Consider the following 14,033-nt stretch of genomic DNA (forward strand, 5'->3'; position numbering starts at 1 on the left):
CAAATCGTTCCTTGTCTTTCTAATCAGGACTCACCTCCGCGCCGGCTATGGGGCTGCTGACGGAGGCGCCATTGGCCTGGGCACGCATTGCCATAATTTCGCGTGCCTCGTCCAGCTCCAGGGACTGCAATTTGCGTGCCATCTGCTGGCATTCCATGTGTGCCAGCTGCTCCGATTCCTTGGCCTCATGCAGTGCCATCTCCAGTTCGTGGACGCGACTCTGCAGCTGTTCCAGCCGCGCGGACTTGTCGCTGGAAGCCTCGTCCATTTCGTCGATGACCTTTTGGTACTCCACTAGCTGGGCATCGAATTCGTTGCCTTTGTCCAGCAGCTGCTGTTTTTGCTGTAGCGCCTGCCGTTGCTCCGCCGAAATGTCTTGCAGTTGACGCAGCTGCTCCTCGGTTTTGGCGGCAGCTGCCTGCAAATCCTCCTCACTTTGCTTCACGCGCTGCAATTGTTGTTGCAGCTCCTGGATGCTGCTCTGCTGCAGCTCGAATTGGCTTTGATTGGCTTGCAGCTGCTGTTGCGTCTCGGCCAGCTTTGCCTGGCTTTGCTGCAGTGCATCCTGCAGCTCTGCCTTGGCCTGCTGCAGTTGGCGCAGCTGCTCGGCCGCCTCAACGGCTGTGCCCTGCAAGCTCTCTTCGCTCTGCTGCAGTTCCTGCAACTTTTGCTCCAGCGCCTTGTTGCTGCTCAACTGGGAGTCAAGCTGGCTGTGGGTCTCCTGGAGCTCCTGCTTCATACCCTGCAACTTCTCGATCAGACGCTCCGCATTCATGTCCGCCTCCATTTCGAACAGCTCAAAGATGTGAGCCGTCTCGCTCTTCTCGGCCTGCAGCACCTCCAGCACCGTGGAGAGCTCCGCATTGGTCGCCGATATGTTTGCATTGGCCACCTGGATGGCCTCCACGAGGGTCTTGAGGTCCGCTATCTTCTGTGCATCTTCGCGCGCCAGCTGCTCCTTGTGCTGCAGCTCGGCGTTCGTTATGTCCAGTCGCTCCAGCAACTCCTTGATGGCCTGCTCGTTCTCGCTGCTCTTCTGCTGCTGCTCGGCTTGCGCCCGGGCTAGCTGGTCCTGCAGCTGCTTCACATGCTCCAACAGTTTTGACTCACTTTCTCCTGCTTCCGCTTTGAGTTTTTCCCGCGCAGCCGACTCGCTGACCTGGCTCGCTTGGGTGGCCTGCAGCTGCTGGCGCGTCTCTTCCAGCTCTCGTTCCAGCTTCAGGATCTTCGCACTGCCCACATCCTGCTGCGTGCTTAGCTCCTTTTGGGCTATGGCAAGCTGCTCGTTCAGCTGATTTACCTTAGCGTTCAGCTGGCCGTTGTCGGCTCTCGCGCTACCCAGCTCCTGTTGCTGCTTCTCCTGCTGCTGCTCCAGCTGCACGCACTTGGCCGTATACGCATCCAGCTTGCGCTGGGCGTCGCTTAGGTCCAGCGCCTGCTTGGCGGCCAGCTCCTGCTCCGCCTTAAGTTTGCCACTGAGCTGCGCACTTTGCTCCGTGCTGCCGGCCAATTCCTGCGTCAGCAGCTCCACCTGGCCACACAGCGCATCCAGACGCTGCTGACTCGCCTGCAATTGGCGCTCCAATGCAGCGCGCTCCTCGCTGCTCTTCGTGGCTAGTTGCTCGTTGGCTTGCTGGTGCTCCAGCAGCTGCTGCGACAGCTTCAGCAGCTCGGCATTGGAGTCGGTGGAGCTGCTGTGCAGATTCGACAGTTGCTGCTGCAGCGTCTCGTTCTGCTGTAGCAGCGCCTGGCAGCGTGCCTCCAGCTGCTCGCGCTGCCTGCCCGCATCGCCCAGCGCCAGGTCACGCTCTATGGCCAGCTGCTCCAGTTCGCCGAGCTGCGTCTGCTTCTGCTCCGCCTCAGCTCGCAGCTTGTCCAGGCTTTGCTGCAGATCTTTCAGCTCCCGTTCCAGCCGAGCGTTTGTCTGCTGCAGCAGCTCATTGTCGCTGGCTAGCTCCAGGCGCTGCCCGCTGCTCGCGCTCTCCAGCGATGCGTAACTCTGCTGCTTGGCCAGGAGCTCGTCGTTCAGCTGCTTCAGCGTCTCCTGCAGCTGTGCTGCGCCCGCGCGTGCGGCCAGCAGCTCCGCCTGCACCGTCTGCGCCTGCTGCTGCTGTGTCTCGCACTTGGCCAGCAACGCGGCGTGCTGGCGCCTCACGTCACCCAGTTCTAGCTCGTGCTGGGCACAGGCATCCGCGCTGGCCTTTAGCTGTGTCTCCATTTGCAGCTGCTGCTGCCTGGCCGCCTCCAGATCCTCCGTCTGCTTGTCGAATGCGGCTCGCGTCGTCTGCTCCAGCAGCTTGGCCGTCTCCAGCTCGGCGCTCTGCCTGGACTGCAGCTGACTTAGTTCCGCCTGCAGCGTGGCCAGCTGTTGGGCGCCCGCCTTGTCGCTCGATGTGGCCTGTTGCTGCAGTTGTTCCAGCTGCGTTTGCGTCGCCTTGAGCGTGGCTTCCAACTCTGCTGTCCGAGCATTCGCTTGGCTCAGCTGTGCGGCTTGTTCGGCGCGTTCCTTGAGCTGGTTCTGCTGCAGCTGCTCCTGGCTGCTAACTAGTTTTGTTTTCGCCTCCAGCTGCTGCTGCAGCTGCTCCAGCAACTTGGTCAGCTTCAGTTCCTTTTCGACTGTCGCTGTTTGGCTAGCCTCCAGTTGCAACCGGGTCGATTGCTGCAGCAGCTCCAGCTCCTGCTGCACGTTGTGCAGCTTCTGCTCCGCCGCTTCCTTCGCCTCCTTTAGCTGCACATTCTCCGCCAGCTGCTGCTGCAGGTGCGTCTTACTATCGCCGCTGGCCTGCAGCTGTTCCTTGAAGCTGCTCAGCTGCTGTTCCAGTTCTCGCTTCTCCTTGGCCAATGATTCGTTCGTTTCCTTCAGCTGCTGCTGCTCCGCCCTGAGCTGGTCCAGCTGCGCTTTGCTGTCGCTGCTATTGCGGTTGAGCATCTCGTCCAGCGCTGAGCTGTCAGCCAGTTGCACGTTCAGCTGCGTCGTCAGCTCGTCTAGCTGTTGGCTCAGCTCTCGGATCTGCTCGTCCCGCAAGCGAATCTCAGTCTGCAGAATCTCGCACTCGTCTGTGACACTGGAGCGTTGGCTCTCCAGCGTATCGGAGCTGGATTTCAGTTTGTACAGCTCGTCGCTGACCTGCTGCAGTTGCTCTGCTTTCTCCACCAGCTGCCGCTCAAAGTCGGCCTTGACTTGCTGCGCCTGTTTCTCGTTCTCCTCCTTGAGCAGCGCCAGCTCGCGTCGCAGATTCTCGATGCCGCACTGCGACAGCGAGAACTTCTCCAGGCTCTCATCCTTGGCCACCAGCTCTGCTTGAAGTGTTGCGATCTGATTCTGCAGGTAATTTATGTTCTCGCGCAAACGCTGCTCCTCCTCCAGGGACTCCGTGTGCCGTGCCTCGCTCAGTTTCTCCTGCACGCTTAGCTTCTCCTGCAACGCCGCGATCTCCGACTGATCCACGCCTTTTTCCTCCACAGGCGGCACGCTCTGTAAACTGGGCGTGGCTGCGGAACGAGACTTTATAGCAAAAATGACCAAGAGAATTGTGGGAAACTATTACCTGAGACTAGGTTTGTAATTTTCTTTTCCAGATCATGAATCTTTTCCTTATACACCTGAGACTGAGCCTGCGCCGAGGTACAAAGGGATGCATTAGTTCTTAATCAGAGCAATTGAGGGGGGATGTGCATTGACTGGTTTGTGCAGAGATTGGTCTATTGTTTTTTTTTATAATATTTTAAACAAATTAAAACTCAAATTCTTTATACTACATTTAAAGTTAAATCCATCCTAAATCGATCTATTCTAATTCTAGCGCCGATTAGGTAGCTCGATAGCCTTTAAGCATTTGTGCTCAGTCATGATGAAGTGGAGAAATCCACTGAAATTAATTAATTAATTAACATTAAGCATAAGGACCCCCAACCAGGCTAACCTAAGCCAACTGTCTTGTTATACAAATATATGCTATTTCTGATCCAATGAAAATATACTAATCAGTTAATTAAAATTATCCTGGCAAAAATTTTGCATTTTCGGGCTAAATAAATCTCAGTAAAAACAATTTAAACCCAAACCGAAATAATTTGGCTTGCGAAATTCGAAACATAATCGAATTGTTTATGATACTAAAAAATAAGTCTTCAATAATTTATAAATAAATATAAATATCAATCAAAAATATAGCGATCCCTAAGAAACGCTCCTTTTACAACTCTAAGCCTACAGAAAGATCTAAATATGCCTTCTGTAAAAGGAGAAAAATACTTTGATAGGCGTCACAACCACCAAAATTACCTAGGCTTAAATCGGATAAATAGATAAATCAGAATTGATAGATCAATTAAATAGGCACAACTTCACCCTGACATACAAAACAATTAAACCCTATTAGGTTTCACTGCAAACTTTCTATTCCTGCTAATTTTAATTGAAGTTAAGTATATTTACCTATTGTCTTAAGACAGTGTAAGTAACATGTAAATTACACAATTATATATATAATATATTATATATAATTATAATATATAATTTATATATAATCATATGAATAACCATATATTTAGCACTTGCTTTTTTTAGCTCATATTAAGTTATATTTCGTTAGAAAAGAAAAACATTGTTTGTGTAGTTTTAATTGAGCTTCTAGCCCATCTGTTCGATCGTATCTATTACCTATTGCTAGCTAAAAGTTTTTCACTACACTTGAATTAAAAACTAACATAAGCCTAACACTAATATCTGCCGCACTCTCCCAGTTAATGTACATCTTTATTTACAGCTCTCTCTGTCTTACATTTAATTCATCGCCGCAGAATTGTGCCTCATCTATGGTAAATTGCAACTCCTCCGATTTCTTGCGTTCGTCGCCCAATTGCGACTCCAATTGCACAATCCGTGCCTTTAGCTGCGGAGGAGAGGAGAGCGTGGAGCAGGAAGAGATTAAATTAAATTAAATTCCAAGTAAAAGCAAATAAAACACAACGCTAATTGGCAAAATGCCTGGCAATAATATTTGTATATCGTATATTTGATATCGGTTAAAGTATTTTTAATTTTTGTTATATCGTAAGTAGGTTTTTTTTATATCGTAGATCGTACAACTAGACCAACAGCAAGAAAATTCGCTTTCATAAAATCAATTTTATACAGGTTTTCCAATTTCCATTTTTAAGTGTATATATCTTTATATATATATATGTATATGTATAATATATGCATATTTTTCATTCGTATTCCAAAATAATAAAAAAAAAACCATTCAGAACATGAAAATTCAATTCAATTGGGCTCAATTTGTGGCTCATGTTTGTTTTTTTTGTGATAAGAGGATATCGTAAATAGTTTTTGGTTGGTTTTCAGCATAAAACGCTGTCCAGACTTCCGCAATGAACTTCAATTTCAGGTTTCTTAGCAAAACGCATTCATCAAAGGTTTTCGTAAACAAATATTTGAGCCCCGGCACACAGGAAAGCACGGTCTTCTACTTGATGCGCAACGGTGTCAGGACACTGTGCAGGATGCAGTGCCTCTCGTGCTTGCCGGACCAGCCGCGGAACTCGCGTCGCAGATCGGCCAGACGAATGCTATGCCGGGCTATCAGGCGCCTCCAGCGATCGGCCTCGATCAGCAGTTGCTATAACAAATGAACAGGTACAAACAGTGGTGCGTAAAAGTCGTTGTACAGTTTGAGAATTTAGGTTTTTTTTGGTTTTGCGTTAAAAAGAGCGACAGGGGATTAGAACTGTGGTTGGATTTTTTGGTGGATTGTGAAATGTTGCCAATTAAAAAAAAAAAAACACAACTCAAAGTGCGCACGACATTTATGGAGCATGTGATGAGGGCAGATAAAAAATATATAACCACGCATAAAACGTAACTCAAATTTATTTAAAAACAAACCGCAAAAATTTTTAAAATAAAAAAGAAAAACAAATATAAATAAAAGCAAGACACAACCCCCGACTCAAAGCGACAAGAATCTAATATAAAAGAAAATATATTTCCAGTCAAGCTGTGCAGTTGTGCTAAAGTACGGCAAATCTATATTTTTGAAACAGGTGTGAAAATGTATAAAAAATAAAAGGTGACCCCAAACGGTGATAATGGAGCAAATTTTTAGAAAGTCGATTATGCTAACACCATGAATGTGATAAACTTGTAATACTTGAGTTATTTTTAAATATGCATAGTAAATTAATTTTCTTGAAAATATTTCTCAGCTAGTTGCAGCAATACTCAATAATAAAATCAAGTTTAATCCTGTAATTGCCAAACAGAACACGTTAACTCAACTAAAAGATTTCATTCCAACAATTTGTATGCAGAAATTAAGATATTTATTCTACAGAGACTAATGTACTTCAGCTGGAGCCCATGTTGTGCAAGTTTATTAGCACCGTGGCGTGATATGATTTACCCAAGTTTTAAACAGAATTCCAATTCTTTTTGTGGACATTATTAGGCTCGTTAGCGACTTGTTAAGATGATGAACCCGCATAAACCTTGGCCGAGTTGGAGCATGGACGGGTTTTAAAAGTTTTCCAACCGACTAATTTGTACTCTTTTTCAGTGCGTGCAGTTAGCGCATTTTATGCGTGGCCAATTGACAGCTTGAGGAGCGCCCAAAAATTATTTAAATTAAATTAAATTATACAAATGTAACGTGCGCAAGTTAAGTGTGTAAAATTCACAAACAAAACAGGAAAATGAAAGAGCAAAAAATAAATAAAAAATAAGAAAACGAGGAGAAACACAAAAATGTTAATACAAGACAAGAAAACCAACCAAGTGAGCAAAAACAAATTGTTTAAACAATTCAGCACAGGTGAGTGCCTGTGTGTGTGTGTGTATGTGCGTGTGCATGCGTGTGTGTGTGTGGGTTAAACTCCTTTTTTTTTTGCAATTGCACCAGCTTTTGAAAATTATAAAAGAAAAAAAACCAATTTAAAGCTGAGCTGAATAAACATTCGAGTGTTTCTCTCTGTCTGGACTTTAGCCAACTGGAAATAGTTTCTTTTTATCGCAAAACCAAACTTTCTTTGGTTTATCGGATCGCGATTTTTGTAGCTGTTGCTGTTGTTGTAGTTGTAGTTGTTGTAGCTGTTGTTGTTGCTGTTGTTGCTGCTGCAGCGGCTGCCTTGTTGTTGGCCTCGTTGTTGTTGTGCGGCTACTGCTGTGGCTCGTGGGCCGCAGGCGGAAGGGCCGACTGCGATCCGCATAGGGCAGCGGCATGTACATAGTATCGGTGAAGATAATTACCTCATTGATGTTCTTCTGTAGCTGCAGCGCCTGATTCTGTGCATCCTCGCGGTCCAGATCACGTTCCACCATCAGCTGCTCCACGTGCTGTTGCTTCTCGCGCAGCAGGTCCTGTGGGCGAGAGAGTGTGTGTGTGTTTTCGTGTGTGTGTCGCACAACAAGCGCATGAGTTAAAACTGAATGCCCAAAATAAGAGGAAGAGTTGCACAAACAAATAGTGTTTTCAAGTGTGTGTGTGTGTGTGTGTGTGTGTATATATACAGTGTGCAGCTTATAGTTGCAAGACTATTGAAAATGTCTAATCCAATTTATATTTAAATATGTTAACTTACGCATACTGGACAAATATTTGAATATAAATTTTTATAGCCCAATTCCACTATCAACATTTATACATTTTTTCCGAATATAACATATTTTGCGAATGTTGCCTAAAATTTCTTAAATTTTTTCCGAATGTTACATTTTTGCCTGTACGTTTGCCCATAAGCAACCACATATTTCACATTTGCAAAAATGTTGGTATTCCCCACGAGCAATTCGTATTTTTTCGACGATTTGTAGAATATTGCATTGATGTTATGGAAAATATGAATGTAATATTACCATTAAAAGCTTATATAACAAAGATGATTATCGTTAACTTATAAATCTTATTTTAAATTCTACTAATCCAACAGTTTTTAACATTTTCGGAAGGCCAAATCAAGCAGAGAGATGGTAAATCAAAGAAAATTAACGGAATCGCAGAATGTGTAGTTTCTAAATGTTACATTTTTGGAGCATAGTGGAATCAGGCTTTTGATTACAAAAGACACATTCTTCATCTTAAGTAATAGGAAAGAAATTTACAACTATCGATAGTCTTGCAGCTGTATGGCAAAGCAAACGTATTGAGAGCAAACCTTTGACAACCCAACATACAAATTAAATATAAAACGGGAGACAAATTCTGTGCGCATGCGTAACAAAAATAAACAAAAATATAAGGTAAGAAACACACAAAAGCGTGCACTAAAATAGAAATTTGTATCGTAGCTATTTATTATGCAGAAGGTGTACGAAAATAAAATAATAGGTAATACAGCAAAAAAACATATATACACGAAGATACGGATAATAAGATAAGCCAAAAAGGGTGCAGGTAAAGTCGTATATTTTATAAATATATTTTTGTACATGTTTAGTTGGGCTCATTTTGGCAATGTGTCATGTGGCAGGTTAATTGGGGGGATTAGTGGCAGGCTTAGAGGCTAGGTTAGCTGATTGTTTAGTCAAAAGACACACAAAGAGACGCTCAAGCGACTTTAACAGCGGGTACAGTAGGCGTGCATGTTAACTAACAGCGCGCGCGTGGGCGAACAGATTTTGTTTTTGCATACCTGCATGGAAAATTGACTTTTTGGCGTCGTTACAATTGGCCGAATGGGCGTGCTCGATTTGCGCTGCGTGGGTGGGGATTAAAATTAAAGAATTGTAAACGCGTTAGTAAAAAAAAACTCGAGCACAGTTAACGGTTAAAATTAACAGTATTAGGCATAGATAACAGCAAAACTGTGACAGGTAACTGGTAAAAGAATAACAGGTAACAGGTAACTGATAACTGATAACGTGTGTGTGGCATGTTGCAGTCGCGGCTTATACCTGTGCATTCATGCGTATACGCGATGTGTTTGTTGTGGCTATGCTGTTCATGGTACCGATCGAGGTGAGAGATTCGCGTGAGCCGGCGCGCGACAGACGCGTCTTCTTTGTAGACGGCGATAGCGACACCTTGGCAATCGGCACAAAGACCCCAAATTTCGGCTTGCACTCAAAATATCTAAAAGTAAGATAAATCAATTAGACAGAATTTGAAGTAGAGCCCAAAATTACCACAACTAAAGAGTTACAGTGTGAGCTTTACCTGATGCCGTCGACGGCGCCGTCGTTTTTGCCGCTGGGCTCGTCCAGCTCGACGCCGCACCAGTTGCCAGGTGCAAACTGTGTCTCGCCCAAGTACCGCAAAATGCCCGGCCGACTGCCAAAGCCCGAGGAGACAATCACACGATCGCCCACCGTCAGACCATTCTCTGCAAAAAGCCATAGACAAAAGGTAATCACAGGTACATCTCAGCAGATCAACTGCACTTACTGCCCGTGCCCGGGCTGCGCATCATGGAGCTGCGCAGGCTGGCCGTTGGGGAGACCGTGCGCGAACGTTCCGGCGAGTTCTTCGCCAGCGGCGATGTGGGCGTCATCGCGCCTGACAGCGGATATGTCGTGAGCCGTGTGAGGCGCGAGAAAATGCCGCGCTTTGGCTCGCACTGGAAGTAACGCTTGCCCGAGACGCAGCCATCATTTTTGCCTGCAACAAATCAAGGTTTTAGCTGTCTTTATAGCGAGTGTCACCTGTCTGTCTGTCGCTCACCATTTGGTTCGTCGAGCACAATGCCTGCCCAGTCGCCGGGCGCAAAGTGTGTCTCGCCTATGTAGGCTATCTGGCCGGAACGCAGTCCGCCCACCCACACACGTTGGCCAATTATGAACTGCTCCGTGTTGGCTGTCAGCACGGTGCTGTTGTGATCTGTCAATTGGGAGGAGGGGAGGAGATGAGCATTTATTATTATCATCAATCAGCAATGAACTCTCAATGTTTTGGCTGCGTTTCATAATGTTTCACACACACGATCGAAACTCTGTTCAAGTCACTTTTCTATATACGTAGACATTTATATATATAGTATAGTCGAATATGATGTCATATGCAAATTGTTCTAGTGCAATTTGCATATGTCGCTTGCAGTCAATGAAAACCATTTGAAGCTGTCATATAAAAAATGACTACAACACGATCCCCCGCAGAGCTTGTGTAGAACGGATATTGGCTATTATATATTACATATATATATATCTATATTATTCAGCATTAATCCATATGCACTTGATAGATCTTCTCTGGACTAGAACAGATATGACCTGGCGTCATTTACCCAAACAGACAACGCCTTAAAACGTTGGCTTTAATTTAACAAATTACTTGTTGATACTTGATAAATGGCTTTTAAATCAAAATATAATTAAGTGGAAAATTACGCAAAAAATAAAATAAATAAAAAACAATATAGCATGCAACCTATGTCATAATTTGTTATTGTTTGGCTCCTCCACTCATTTTTTTTTTTTATTTTAAAGCTGCAACGTCAAACGCTTCGCCCACATCTAATATGATAATTTGGTTAAATTTTTCATCATTAGGTTTTCAAATTTTTGCCGCTGCGATACGCAAGACATGCTCTTTGCTTGCCTGCATAAAGGTGTCAAGTTTGAGTTTGCAAAAAAAAAAAAAAATAAAAAAATGGTTATATAAATATAAACTTATGCATATGCATTAGCCAAACATCTGTATATACTCTGTAGAGGTTCGGGTTAATCGCACTTTAGTTGCGCTACTTTGTTATACATACTAAATTAAATAATTATTAGTTTGCTTTAACGCTTTGCTTTGATAATATTCGACTGAGTCACATATGTGTCATACTCCGGACTTGCTTAATAGCTTAGCAAAATCTAACCAACGCTTTTGCTTCTAGCTTCGCAAGTAAGTTTGATGGAATAATGGAATAACTTGAAGGTCGGTACATCACACAAATCAAGTACTTTACAACTTGTATCTGTCTTTAATAATTTTAACGAAACGAAGACTTAATACACTTGCAGACTTAACCTTCTTATATTGCTTATAATATTTTGTTCCTATTTAAGGAGCACAGGGAGAATAGTTAATGCCGAGTATGGTTAAGATATCTTGATAACCAAAAATGTTTTCCATATAACCAACTTTTCGACCAATTCTTATGTATGGCAGCTACATATATTATATAATGGTCCGATGTTGTTAGTATTTTGCATATATATGAGGAGCACAATAAAACTAATAAATGCCGAGTTTGGTAACAATATCAATAAAAACAACAAAGTTGTTAATACAGGAACCTACTTTTCGATCGATTTCCAATGGCAACTATATCATATAGTGATCCATTTCCCCTCCGAAATACATATGTACTGCGTGCAACAGAAATACGGACATATGCAAAGTTTCATGACGATAGATTTAAAACTGAGCGACTTGTTCGCATAAACGGACGGAAGGACGGGCATGGCTATATCGAGTCGGCTGTTGTTGCTGATCAAGAATATATATACTTTATGGAGTCGGAGATGTGTCCTTCTATGCGTACACATTTTGAGACACAATTATAAAAACCCTCTGGAAGGGTGTACAAATAAATAAATATTATCTGACCCATGTCACGCTCTAAAGCTGATGGGGCTTTAGTTGTAATATCCACAGATTAGCTGGCTCAGCTGTCCAGTGAACACCCACATGGCGACGACTCATTAGGCTTTGTTAATTTGACAATTTTTGGATCTTATAAAGCGGGTTAGATCAACAGGTATCAGGTAGATGCAAGCGAGGGCCATAAATCGTGGTGGCGTCCGTTTAAGGTGCGAGCAACTGGCTTCAACTTAAATAAACCACCTGCGCAAATATCTAACTGACATATTGTGCATGTGTGTGTGTGTTTGTGTGTGTGTGTGTTTTAGCACGTCTCGAGCAAGATAGAGATATATATGCTTGTATCTATTTAGATATACACAGATAGAACAGTTCGTGAGCTGCTCTTTTGCTTACCTGAGCTGCGACGCCGACCCGTGGCCTCAAGATAATAATCGTCTATGGTTTAATCGAAACGAAAACAAAAACGAAAACGTAAACAAAGCACAGTTACAGATACATTTTCAGCATGCAGGTATGCTTGGGATGGGGGATCTCAGGTGGACAGACTTACAAGATGTGCGACGTCCATTGTCGGAGCGAGACTTGACCGATCCGCGGCCGGGCGAGAAGCGTTCCCAGTCGGACGAGGGCGAGAGCGAGGAGCGCGTAAAGCGCTTGACAGTCTCTTGATAGAGATCTATGAGTATCGGATATAAGTACTATATAGACGCGATTTACATAAATGTTACATGTTTAGCTTTTGGGCGTCTCTTTTTTGTTATTGCGCACAGATCGGAGTTCATTCGAGGTCTGTTTATGCTTCGCCCGTGGTTAGTTAATAATTAGCGAATTTGTGTTAATCAGATACAACGGAGCCATGTTTCGTAGCCGGGGCTGGTAAATTATTATTATGTGAAAGTTGTCAGTCTTTTCTTGTTGTTGTTTAATCAGTTATTAGCCGCAAGCAGTTGGCAGGTTAACGGAAAGAACTTTCCAGAGTGAGCAGGTGCTTAAAGTCAAATTCTGAACTGTGAGAAAAAAATAGGTGTGCGAAGGGTGAGGCATTTGCGATTTGGAAAGGTGCATCTGCTCAACTTTACTTTAAGAAATTAAGAGAGAATGGAAAAGAAGTTAAAATGTAGGGTCTTAAGAGTCGAATCTTTAGAGAGAACTTTTCTATTGGTGATATGCCGGACTGTAACAATTAGGGTAGTACTAAGCATAAAAATCAAATTTTATGTCTTAAAAGGAAACAATTACTATTTATTTATGTCTCAAAACGTTTCTAATTATTACGGTGGATATTAAAAGTCAAATAAAATGTCTTCAGAAGAAAGAACAGAAACATTAGGGTATTATTATTATATATAAATTTATCTTATAAGTATAACGAGATGGTTTCGAAGGTTTCTAGTCAGAAAGAAAAATAAGGCTTTGACTTTCCAATCGAAAGCCAGAGTGTAAGAATTATGGTATTATTAAACCTAGGAGTCAAGTTTTATGTCTAGAAATGGAGCATCTACTATTTTATTTATGTCTTCCAAGGTTTTTAATTATTGTCTTGTTCTCAAAAAGCTTTCTGTTTTCACAGCTTAGATGAAAAATAAATAAAAAACCTTAAAAAGTAGCTACTAGACAAACGATTTTTATAGCTTATCATAAAGTGAACTCCGTTAGGCGGCATTCTCTCTCTGTTGCTGCTGACTTTCGAAATCAATTGTCGTAAATTTGCAAGCGTCAAAATAAAAAAGCATAAATCAATTAAATTGTCGACAGTTTGGTAACGTTTTTATTTTTGTAACAAATTGCAGCAGCCAGAGCCAGAGCCAGAGCAAAAGATGCAGACAGAAAGCAAATATAATCTTTTTGTGCGATTGCACGATTTTGGTTTCCGCTTAATTTACGGCCGTGTAGTTAATTGTGTTTTTGTCAGCTCGAATTGGCTTTTTCTTGCCGTGTTGTTGGCTGTCTGCAATACAAAAATGTATCTTGAAGATGCGCGAACAGTCTTTGCCAGCTAATCAAGCTGCCCGAACGGTAGCCAAGCATGACGTGGCCAAAAACGCACAGCAGCAACAACTTCAAGGTTCAATTGTTGCTTAAAAGATACATTGAAAAAAGCCCCTCCACTCCCCTCCTGCTCGCCCTATTTGTCTATATGTGTGTCTGGTCAGTCAAGACAATTTGTTATTATTTGCTATTATATTCCGTGACGCTTGCTATTTTTTAATTATGCCCACAATCTGTTGTGTCTGGCAAATGTATCTGTATCTACACATATGGACTCCCTTCAATTTATCTATAAAGCTAAGACTTTCACTGTGGCCAAGCAGGCGAAACTCTTTTCAATTGGCCTTTAGACAGTTTTTAATAAAAGACAAGCACTTGAAAGTTCTGCGTCTCCAAGGAAATTTTTGTAGAAAATATAAAAATAATATAATTGGTCTTGAAAATTGGCTTAGTTTGAAGTCTAGGGAAATTAATGCAGAAAACATATATATAAAAATAATATATAATTAG

General features: G+C 43.1%; 1 protein-coding gene across 15 annotated transcripts in view; it reads right to left on the minus strand.

The window, feature by feature from the left end:
- Positions 1 to 14,033, minus strand: part of CLIP-190 (Cytoplasmic linker protein 190) — a 29,936-nt gene that overhangs the window by 1,642 nt on the left and 14,261 nt on the right. For 6 of the 15 annotated variants that reach the window (XM_002059115.4, XM_015168945.3, XM_015168943.3 and 3 more), the window contains 11 exons: positions 12,085 to 12,210; positions 11,928 to 11,969; positions 9,660 to 9,815; positions 9,384 to 9,596; positions 9,156 to 9,321; positions 8,894 to 9,071; positions 8,632 to 8,694; positions 7,250 to 7,360; positions 4,785 to 4,895; positions 3,549 to 3,615; positions 35 to 3,492 (listed from right to left, as the gene is read on the minus strand). In XM_002059115.4, the coding sequence (XP_002059151.2) occupies positions 35 to 3,492; positions 3,549 to 3,615; positions 4,785 to 4,895; positions 7,250 to 7,360; positions 8,632 to 8,694; positions 8,894 to 9,071; positions 9,156 to 9,321; positions 9,384 to 9,596; positions 9,660 to 9,815; positions 11,928 to 11,969; positions 12,085 to 12,210 (4,691 nt within the window). Of the gene's footprint in view, positions 1 to 34; positions 3,493 to 3,548; positions 3,616 to 4,784; positions 4,896 to 4,997; positions 5,625 to 7,249; positions 7,361 to 8,631; positions 8,695 to 8,887; positions 9,072 to 9,155; positions 9,322 to 9,383; positions 9,597 to 9,659; positions 9,816 to 11,927; positions 11,970 to 12,084; positions 12,211 to 14,033 lie in introns of those variants that run through there. The other 9 variants (XM_032438869.2, XM_015168947.3, XM_070208825.1 and 6 more) reach the window with 6 other exon arrangements.

Source organism: Drosophila virilis, chromosome 4 (assembly GCF_030788295.1).
Source record: "Drosophila virilis strain 15010-1051.87 chromosome 4, Dvir_AGI_RSII-ME, whole genome shotgun sequence".
Taxonomy (NCBI): Eukaryota; Metazoa; Arthropoda; class Insecta; order Diptera; family Drosophilidae; genus Drosophila; species Drosophila virilis.